The sequence below is a fragment of the Piliocolobus tephrosceles genome, chromosome 19, assembly GCF_002776525.5.
Source record: "Piliocolobus tephrosceles isolate RC106 chromosome 19, ASM277652v3, whole genome shotgun sequence".
Classification (NCBI taxonomy): domain Eukaryota; kingdom Metazoa; phylum Chordata; class Mammalia; order Primates; family Cercopithecidae; genus Piliocolobus; species Piliocolobus tephrosceles.
This window is the reverse complement of record NC_045452.1, coordinates 39496810-39507873: the sequence shown is the minus strand read 5'-3', so window position 1 is coordinate 39507873 and position 11064 is coordinate 39496810. Positions and strand designations below refer to the sequence as shown.

General features: G+C 47.0%; 1 protein-coding gene across 2 annotated transcripts in view; it reads left to right on the top strand.

Annotated features, from left to right (window-relative positions):
* B3GALT5 (beta-1,3-galactosyltransferase 5) overlaps positions 1 to 10847 on the top strand; it is a 49056-nt gene extending 38209 nt beyond the window's left edge. The window contains exons 2-3 of one of the 2 annotated variants that reach the window (XM_023189541.1): positions 9059 to 9218; positions 9843 to 10847. In XM_023189541.1, coding sequence (XP_023045309.1) covers positions 9843 to 10778 — 936 coding nt within the window. In that variant the 5' untranslated portion in view covers positions 9059 to 9218 and the 3' untranslated portion in view covers positions 10779 to 10847. Of the gene's footprint in view, positions 1 to 7191; positions 7204 to 9058; positions 9219 to 9842 lie in introns of those variants that run through there. The other variant, XM_023189533.1, reaches the window with a different exon arrangement.
* The last annotated feature ends 217 nt before the right edge of the window (positions 10848 to 11064 follow it).

The window sequence follows — 11064 nt, the reverse complement described above, 5'->3', positions numbered from 1 at the left end:
GGCTTAAAACACAGACATTTGCTGTCTCAGGGATCTGGAGGCTGGAAATCCGAGACCAAAGTGTCGCTGAGGTTGGTTCTTCTGAGGCTGTCAGGGAGAATCTACTCCAGGCCGTCTCGCAGGCTCTGGGGATGGCTGGCTGCCTTTGGCATTCCTTGGCTGGGAGACACAATGCCTCGAGCCCTGCCTTCCTCTTTATGCTGTGTTTTCTCTATTTGTGAGTCTGTATCCAAATTTCCCTTAAGGAATACCCGTCATACGGGTTAGGGATCCCCCTAATGACTTCATTGAAACTTCGTGTAGAGCCTGTCTGCAAATAAGGTCACATTCTGAGGTATTGGTGGCGAGGACTTTAACATGGGAGTTTTTTGGGAGGGGACCCTCATCTACAGTAGTGGAACTTGTGACTTTGTCACTGAAAGAAATCACTTATTTTCACATCACACTGTAGCAGCAGTGGACATCTCCAAATACGGGTGAAGCTAGTCCTGTCTGCAAAGTTAAGGTAGTTTTTATCAGATCTAGAGCTGGAAATCATTATTAAATGCAGCAGTGAAGAAGTATGTATATTATTCTGGCTCACTTTTAAAAATATTTTGATTCATTTATTTCAACGTAATCGATTTCCCCTGTAACTCTGTATGTTTTGTATTGTGTGTGTAAAAACGTTATTCAGAGTTCACAGGCTTCCCCCAACTGTGTTGAAAGGACCTGTGATATAAGGACGTTTGTGGGGGGGCTTGTGGCTCCTTAACTGGCTCTGGAAAGAGCCTACTTCCATAGTGAACCCTGTGAGGCCCAATTCTGTTCCTCCCCCTGGAGCTCCAAGAGAAGGTCATTGTCCTTATAGCAGCTGGTGGCCCCCAGGCTGGGCTCTCCCTGCAGGTGCCAGCGGGCTCTCAGTAGGTGTGACCTGGGATGTGAGCGGTGAGCCAGGAGTGAGGTGCTCAGCACCTTCTGGACCACACATCCCACTTTCCCTGGGGTTCAGGTCAGGCCATGGAAAGTGTACACCCTGCTTGTCTTATAACTGGACGGGGGGTGGGCAGAACGCCTCTGGCAAGGTAGACCTTGAAGGCAAAACTGAGTTGAGGTTTGTTAGAAGTTAGGACAGAAATAGTTACTGCTGGGCATGCAGTGCTTCCCAAGCGTCCTGTGAGGCGGCAGTGTCATCACCAGTTTGACACAAGGACGCAGGTGTCGAGCATGTAAATGCCCTGGGCCGTGCTACACCACCACTGTGTTTGAGCTGAGATGTGAACCAGGGCCTTCTGATTCCTCATTCCTTCCATCCTAGCAGGCTGCCTGCAGTTAACAAAAGTGGACTCCTGTATCTGCTCTGCGGCTTCTTCAGCTGATTTATAATGGAAAACAGAGTAGATCCTGATGTGGCAATTAATGAAATATTGTAAGAATTATCATAGCACATCTCACAATTTGATCAAGGATCCTGCCTTCCATATCTGGCCAACTGATGTGCAAAAGCAGTTGCAGGAACTTCAGAGTTGACAAAAAAAGCAAACTCCAGACTTTATTTCCTGGGATCTGTTTTGTGAGACACTGGCCCATGAAATGCTCTCCCCAAAATAGTCGGGTCTATGGTCGAATAAATTTGGGCAATTCTACAGAAGAGGTGTTTTTTTCAGAGACTTATTTTTCATTAAAATTATTTAAAAATATTAACGTGGTACAATGTGCATATAGTGAAGTGCACAGATCTTAGCTGCATGGCTCCATGAGTTTTTACGTATACGTCCACCCATGTAACTACCACCCAGATCTAGAATAGAATGTATTCGTCTCTCCAGAGGTTCCTCTGTTCCCTTGCAGCCAATCATTCTCCACCAGAGGTAACCATTCTGCTGACTTCCTTCATCATTGATCAATTTTGCCTGGTTTTGAACTTCGTATAAATGGAATCATTTCATGTCTCTCTTTTCACTCAATGTAACGTCTGTCAGATTAATACATCACGTGTCAATAGTTTGTAGTTTTTATGGCTGTGTAGCATTTCATTCATCCATTCTGCTGTTGAGGGAAATTTCTTGACCAGAGTTGTGTTATCGATGTATTGACTCGTGGCTCCAAATTCACCCTTTTTGCCTGGTCTCTGGAAATGGGTCTGGGCCCTCTAAATAGTTTCCCTCTGCAATCTGGCTCTTGAAGCTTATCAGTGGAGGGACCCGGAGGGGCATTGCAGGGGAACAATTTTTTCCTTCCCGGTTCAGGGACACTGGCTTGGCAGCCCGTGTGGTGTTACAGGAGTACTTGGCAAGACAGCAGTTTCTCCAGGTACACCCACTGGGTGTTTTGTAGCAGAGTGCATCTGGTGAACTGCTTTCCTGGCAACCTAGAGGGCAGATTTCTGGCAAGTTCCAGAAGGTGGATTCCAAACATATTTCTCCATTGTGGATCTGCAGTAATGTCTCTGCCATTCAGTGGGCATAGCTGTGCCCTTTCAGTGGGGTCTAGATCTCAGCCCTGATTGGGGGCATTTTCTCAGTGGCTCAATCTCAGCCCTAGGGGCAGTGGCCATTCCTTATATATGGTTGTTTGTATATTCTTTGGAGCTGTCTTGATGTTATTACTGTTAGTCTCTTGTTACTCCATTTCCTTATCATAGTAAATGATTCTTTGTATTTGACTTTACCTGGTCAAAGTACTATGTGGTTTTTCTTTCCTGTTTGGATCTAGATCAATACCATAATTTTTGGCAATTATGAGCAATGCTGCTGTGAACATTCTTGACCGTGTCTCGGTGGATATAAGCAATAATTGCTGCTGGGTCTGTGTGCAGGAGTGATCTGCTAGATCATAGCACACATGTTTCGCCGCAGCAGAAACTGCCAAGGTATATACAGCTTTCCAAAGTGTGTTAATTTACATGCGTGCTAGCAAGGTAGGAGAAATACAGTTGCTTCCCAAGTAGCTGGGATTACAGGTGTGTGCCACCCTCCCCGTTAATTTTTTGTAGAGACAGGGTTTTGCCATGTTGGCCAGGCTAGTCTTGAACTGCTGGCCTCAAGTGATCTGCCTGCCTTGGCCTCCCAAAGTGCTGGGATTACGTGCGTGAGCCACTGTGCATGGCTTCATTATAAAACTTCAACGAATGAGGAGCTACTTCTTATGATGAGCAAAGAAGGTGGTTTCTTGACATGGAATCTACTCCTGGTGAAGATGATGTGAACATTGTTGAAATGACAAGAAAGGATTTACAGTATTACGTAGAGTTAGTTGATGAAGCAGTAGCAGGATTTGAGAGGATCGATTCCATTTTCAAAAGAAGTTCTACTGTGGGTAAGATGCTATCAAATGGCGTCGCATGCTACACAGAAATCTCTCATGAAAGGAAGAGTCCATTGATGTGGCAAACTTCATTGTTGTCTTATTTTGAGAAATTGTCACGACCACTCCAGCCTTCAACAACCATGACCCTGATCAGTCAGGAGCCATCCACACTGAGGTGAGGCCCTCCACTAACACAAAGATTATGATTCTCTAAAGAATCAGAGGCACATTAGCATTTTTTTTTTTAGCGATAAAGTATTTTAAATTAAGATATGTATGCTATTTTTTAGGCATAATGCTATTACACACTTCATGGACTCCAGTATATTGTGAACATAACTTTTGTTTTTTTAATTATACTTTAAGTTCTAGGGTACATGTGCACAACATGCAGGTTTGTTACATATGTATACATGTGCCATGTTGGTGTACTGCACTCATCAGCTCGTCAGCACCCATCAACTCATCATTTACATCAGGTATAACTCCCAATGCCATCCCTCCCCTCTCCCCTCTCCCCACAATAGGCCCTGGTGTGTGATGTTCCCCTTCCCGTGTCCAAGTGATCTCATTGTTGAATTCCCATCTATGAGCGAGAACATGCGGTGTTTGGTTTTCTGTTCTTGCGACAGTTTGCAGAGAATGATGGTTTCCAGCTGCATCCATGTCCCTACAAAAGACGTGAACTCATCCTTTTTTATGGCTGCATAGTATTCCATGGTGTATATGTGCCACATTTTCTTTATCCAGTCTGTCACTGATAGACATTTGTCACTGATTCCAAGTCTTTGCTATTGTGAATAGTGCCACAATAAACATACATGTGCATGTGTCTTTATAGCAGCGTGATTTATAATCCTTTGGGTATATAGCCAGTAATGGGATGGCTGGGTCATATGGTATTTCTAGGTGAACATAACTTTTATATGCACTGGGAGATAAAAGATATTTGCTTTATTGCAGTAGTCTGGAATGGAAACGACAATATCTCTTGGGTACGCCTGTATACAGAAAGAAATTTATTATGAGGAAATGCTCATGCAGTGATGGAGGCTGGAGAGTACCAAGATCTGCAGTCAGCAAGTTGGAGACCCAGGAGAGTTGATGATGTGGCCCCAGCCTGTGTTTCAAGGCCTGAGAACCAGGAGAGCCAATAGTCTAAGTTCTAGTCCAAAAGCTGGCAAGCTCCGGACCCAGGGAGAGCTGATGTTTCAGTTCAAGTCTGAAGGCAGGAAAAGACTGAAGGCCGAGCTCCAGGCAATCAGGCAGGAGAACTTTCCTTTTACTCACGAGAGGGTCAGCGTTTGGTTCTGTTCAGGCTGTCAACTGAGTGACCCAGAAAAGCTGGCACATAACATTCACCATCACGTTGCAAGAGCTGCAAAACCCTCTCTGCTTCTAACACTGACGCTCAGCCCTCCTCCAGTGGGCAGGGAGCTGGATGCTGGGAGGACTTGGGGTTGCCAGCCCAGTGTGGGCCTGGGCAGTTTCTGAGAATCTCCCTCCGCCCTGTGACGTCTTAATTACTTAATTACTTAATTACCTGGTTGCTCACTTCAGCTCACTTGGGAGATTCTCTTTGCTTGAGGCCGGGGTAGGCCCAGGTCTTATGGGGTCTGAAGCTTATACAATTGGGGTGGGGGGCATTCCTTTTTAAGAAAAAGAAAACAGTAGGGGTGAGTCGTCCTGCAGCTTAGCTCCACTAGTCTCATGGAAAATTTGCCTCCTAAAATGTCTTTCCTCCGAGAAAGCCCAGGCCTCCAAAGGCCCAACCAGGCTGGTGTCAGTTTGGGGTCAGCTGGTGGGAGGCTGCAGGCCATGTATGGCACGGGAGTTCACCCTATCCCTGTTTCCAATGGAGAAGCATCGTTCTTGTCCACCCCGTCATGCACTTTTCCACCTTCCCCAGGGGAAGGGATATTTTCAGTCTCTACAACGAATCCACTGACACGTTAAGGTGGGCACGGTGGTCTGAGGTCTTCTTGTTTATAACATGGTGCCTATTACTGGTCGGCTCGGTACAGGCAGTTTCCACTGGCATTTTTCACCAGGCCAGCCTAGAGTGGAATGATCACATGTCAAAATATAGATTCCTGGGCCCCAGACCCACTTTATCAGAATCTGTGTGAGACGGAACCTTTCAGCCTGGGTTTTAAACACGCCTCCCAGGCTGACACTCACTGGATTTGAGAACCGTGGGGTTGTTCAGACAGCAGGGACATCGATGTTGTTCCTTCTGCATTCCTGGTCATGCTGTTCTGTTCTCCCAAGGCCTGTGCAGTGGTGAGAGTCTCCAAGGATATAAGACAGTGATCTGGAGCGAGTGTCCTGAAAGTGGACCCTAGCCCTCAGGACTGCCAACACCCTTCCCGGGTTTCCTTGGTCTGAAATTCCCATCCCTTGGTTCCACCGGTTACATCACACCTCACCTTCACGGAACAGTGCAGGTGCTGTGCCCTTCGCAGGGCTCAGGATGCTCACTAGCTCCCTCTCCACCGAGGGCCGCAGCCCCTGGAGACCCCTTGAGTTGAGTGCTTTGTCCTCGTGTACTCTTTCTGGCCTCGTTGTGGGGCTTGGCCATTGTCCCTTCACTCCAGATCTCTCCTTTCAGATCCAGGAGGTGCATCTTGAACTGAATTTTCCAGACCCTCCCTTCAGTTTTCCAGTCTTTAGAGAGGTGGACTTCTGATTCCTTTGTCTCTGTGCCCTGTAGCTTCAGGTCAGGCTTAAGGCAAGGTCTCCTCACCTGGCCTGGGGAGAGTCCCAGGACGCTGCACATGCCTGCGCGGGTGGGATGCGGTTACCCAGATTTCCTCTTAGAGAGCCTTTCCCTGTCCTGACGGCTCTAGCTTTGTGTGTTACTTACTTGTTCCACTTTAATTCAAAATGTACCCAGCAACCAGCTTATGCACAACTCTCTGGGGTTTCAGGAGGGGTGTAAGACATAACCTTTGTCCTTCAGGCACTATGGCCAGAAGTGGAGCGGTGACCTAGGCAGGAGGCGGGAGCCAGGAGATGGGATGTACTCAGAGGAGCCTGCAGCAGGCAGAGGCAGAGAAGGGAGGTCTACACGTTCTGAACTGTATTTATCTCCTTCAGTTCCAAGGTTCTCTCCTGGCATCTATATTGCCCACAAGTTACAGAGCAAAGCCTGGTGTGATGGTTACTTTTAGGTATCAACTTGGCTGGATTAATAAATACCTAGAGAACTGGTAAAGCATTATTCCTGGGTGTGTTTGTGAAGGTGTTTCCAGAGGAGATTGGCTATGAGTCAGTGCGCTGACCGGGGAGGATCTGCCCTCAATGTGGGCAGGCACCATCCATTGACTGGGCCCAGATAGAACAAGAAGGCAGAAGAAATGTGAATTCCTCTCTCTTTGCTAGAGCTGGGATATCCTTCTTCTCCTGCCCTTGGAGATCAGAGCTGCAGGCTCTCTGGCCTTTGGATCCGAGGATTTATACCAAGCAGCTTTCTGGGTTCTCAGGTCTTTGGCCTTGGACTGATAGTTACACCATTGGCATCTCTGGTTCTGAGGCTCTTGGACTTGGACTGAGCCACACTTTTGGCATCCCTCGGTCTCCAGCTTGCACGGCCTTCACGGTATTTCCCAACCTCCATAATCAAGCTAGCCAATTCTCCTAAGAAATTTCTTCTCATCTATCTGTCTGTCTATCTATCTATCTATCTATCTATCTATCTATCTATCTATCTATCTATCTACCTACCTACTTACCTACCTACCTATCCTTTGATTGATCTACCTATTGATCTATCCATCCATAACCTGTTGGTTCCATCTCTCTAGAGAACCCTGACTAATAGACCTAGAGTGCAGAATCTGCTGGAGAAACTGCCATTCCATTATTGACTGGCTGGTCAGGCCACACAGTCTGGGGGTCTAGATGTGTTTGGAGGTAGGGCTTCTGTAGCACAGATAGTGCCTGTTCGTGGCTCTGTCCCAGGTAAGGCAGAGCTAGTTTGTGCAAAGAGCTTCTGCTTTCCAGCTGGCCTGGAGTGGCTAGGATCTGGGGGCACAGGCTGCCCTTTCCAGGCTCTGTCTACTGGTGCTGCAGATACCCCTGACTCCTCCAGTGGAAGGCTGGCCCCCCAGTCCTCTTTAGGCACAATACAGACTCAACCAAAGATGCAGATGCCTCATGTATGAGGATTCGGAGCTGTGACTTCTGGTGGTGGTTTCTTGGTAACTCCACTTTAGGCAGGAAAAATGTTCAGTTGCCCATGAAAACAAGCGACCCTGGGGGCTTTGGCCAGTTGGGTTTGGCACCTGCTTGGCCTCCTGGGAAGCAGTTTGGCCAATGCACTGCATGAGGTGAGCGCCCATCCCTGGAATTTAGATCCCTGTGAAGGGTCCTGAGAAAAGGCACATCAGAGAGAATGAGAATTTAAGATTTGCTGTTAAAGCAACCCATAGAAAAAGAGCAGATTTATTCAAGCAAGGAAACAAAGTAGAAAAATATCTTCTTTCCCTTGCACTTGGTTTTTATGCTCTGTAAAATGTATTGTGGGGGAGAAAGCAGGCCCCCAATCCCCTTGATCAGCTACACATCCTAGCCATTCAAATAAATAATGACAGAAAGAAAGAAAGAGAGAAAGAGAGAGAAAGAGAAGGAAAGAGAAGGAAAGAAAGAAAAAGAAAGAAAAGTAAAGAAAGGAAGGAAAGCAGGAAGGAAAGAAAGAAAAGAAAGAAACTTTGCAGCATCCTGGAGCACCAGTTCAGACAAGTTCTGGTCTCCTCCTTGCCTTCTGCTGTGATTTCTCTGAAGTTGCTGGGGGCAGGAACTGACCAGGAACTCCCCAGGGGTGCCAAGCAGAGCAGGTAGTTTGCCTCCAGGAAAGAAGTCTCTGGAGAGCGAGCTAATTCTAGAAAGCTCCATTATTATTTCATGTTGCTTTTGATGAATATATTTAGAACAGAATTTTGACAGTGAGATTTTGAGGTGCTCTTTTGGCCATCAAAATCACCAACTCTTGGCTGGGCACAGCTGCTTGCCCTTGTAATCCCAGTGCTTTGGGAGGCCGAGGCAGGGGACTGTGTGAGCCCAGGAGTTTGAGACTAGCCTGGGCAACATAGTGAGACCCCATGTCTACAAAAAATACAAAATTAAAAGAGTGTGGCGGCATGCGCCTGTGGTCACAGCTACTTGGGAGGCTGAGGCAGGAGGATTGCTTGAGCCCAGGAGTGCAAGGCTGTAGTGAGCTATGATTGTTCTACTGTGCTCCAGCCTGGGAGACAGAGTGACATCTGGTCTCTGAAATAAAATTTAAAAGCCCAAACCAACTCTGCTTTTCACTCTTTCAGTTTCATTTCTTGCTGTCCTTTCTGTCCTCTCACCCAGGATGACATTTTTAAAGTGCCGCTAGTGTGTTAAGAATTGGATTTATTCTCTGTGTTAAATTCTCTCAGCATTACCTACAGACTCGGTTATGTAAATAAGGTAAATTATCAGGATGAGAAGTGAGACTTTTAATTTATGAGTTTACCGTGTCTCTCTAAAAAGCTGCTAGGTCCTATCTTAACTTCCTAGGCTTGAAGGATTCTGGGGGATTGGCGTATTGTTACTGTTGTGGACGTTGTTTGCCTTGATCATACCCATGAGAAAACTGAGGCTGGGATGGGGGCTCAAATGCATGCTCAGAGTCACATAAGTAGGTTGGAAGGTGATACTACAGACACGGCAAATTGTGAAGGCCTGCTGGTAAGGCACGATTGATTTGAACGACACTCTTCTTTTTTTTTTTTTTTCCTAGTGATTCCTGACAGAATCATCATTTTTGGTAAACAAACCAAGCCCAGCACCTGATAATTGTGAAGCACTCTACACTGACAGTTCTTTGAAACAAATTTTGTCCTAGCATTTACACTGTGGCTTTAGCTTTCAAACCGGAGGTTCCTCTTACCCAGCAAAAAGTGAGTTACACGCTTTCTTAATGTTATAACATTACCACGGATGATCCTGAACTTGCCGAGGATAGCAGAGACGGGTGGGCAGAAGAGGAGAGAATCAGATCAGAGACTGTAAAAAGTAACGTTAAAAAAAAAAAAAATTCTGGCAGAGACGGAATTTGAAGGTACTTGTGCACATCAGAACATTGGACTTGCTTTTTTTGGGGAGCAGGAATGCTGCTGAATTAGATCAGAGAAGAATGCAAGCGTGATTTCCAGACCCGCAGCTTGTTTTGCTGTGCTTCATCATGGAGTGATAGAAAGGCAGAGCTGGGGGAGTGAGTGAGGGACCTGGTCCCATATCCCTACAGACTGGCAATCGGTGACTCCCATAGGTTAAGGGCTGCAGAGCCGGGACCAATGCCCAGAATCTCTGAGCTTTTTGTCTTACACCGTGAAGTGACAGATGCTGGCAGATGTCAGACCTCTGTGCTTAACTGTTTAACCAGGCAGCACCCGACTTCTGTATTCAGCGAGGTTCTAGAGTTTCCAAAACACGGGTCTCCTCTCCCACCTCAGCCTTCTAGCATGAAACTAGACGCATCCTCATGCTTTTGAGGTCTAATCATTGGATTTTGTTCCTTTCAGATGGCTTGCCCGAAGATGAAATTGATGTATATTTGCCTTCTGGTTCTGGGGGCTCTTTGTTGGTATTTGAGCATGTACAATCTGAATCCTTTCAAAGAACAGTCCTTTACTTACAAGAAAGAGGAGGGGCACTTCCTTAAGCTCCCAGATACAGACTGCAGTCAAACACCCCCCTTCCTTGTCCTGCTAGTGACCTCTTCCCACAAACAGTTGGCTGAGCGCATGGCCATCCGGCAGACGTGGGGGAAAGAGAGAATGGTGAAGGGAAAGCAGCTGAGGACTTTCTTCCTCCTGGGGACCACCAGCAGTGCGGCAGAAACAAAAGAGGTGGACCAGGAGAGCCAGCGACACAAGGACATTATCCAGAAGGATTTCCTGGACGTCTATTACAATTTGACCCTGAAGACCGTGATGGGCATGGAATGGGTCCATCGCTTTTGTCCTCAGGCAGCATTTGTGATGAAAACAGACTCAGACATGTTCATCAATGTCAACTATCTGACCGAACTGCTTCTGAAGAAAAACAGAACGACCAGGTTTTTCACTGGCTTCTTGAAACTCCGTGAGTTTCCCATCAGGCAGCCATTCAGTAAGTGGTTTGTCAGTAAATCTGAATATCCGTGGGACAGGTACCCACCATTCTGCTCTGGCACTGCCTACGTGTTTTCTGGCGACGTGGCAAGTCAGGTGTACAATGTCTCCGACAGCGTCCCATACATTAAACTGGAAGACGTGTTTGTAGGGCTCTGCCTCGAAAGGCTGAACATCAGATTGGAGGAGCTCCACTCCCAGCGGACCTTTTTCCCAGAGGGCTTACGCTTCTCTGTGTGCCGCTTCAGGAGGATCGTGGCCTGCCACTTCATCAAGCCCCGGACTCTCCTGGACTACTGGCAGGCTCTAGAGAATTCCCAGGAGAAAGATTGTCCGCCTGTCTGAGAGGAGCCCAGAGGCACATCCGGACAAGTTTCAGACAACCTGTGGGGACAGTGTTTGTAAGATTTTGGAAGAGGGGGTGGGACAGAGGATGCCGTTCTTTAGTGCTGAAATCCATGCCAGAATGTCGGTGTCCATGAAGCCACCGATTAGTTCCCCCTCAGTGCTCCAGCCAATAATAGGCACCCTGTCTCTTGGGCACGCACAGTCTCTATACTAAGTGTTTGACATACACCTGGGTTTTCGCATGTCAGGGGTTAGTATCCTACGACACGATGGGTGTTACCAT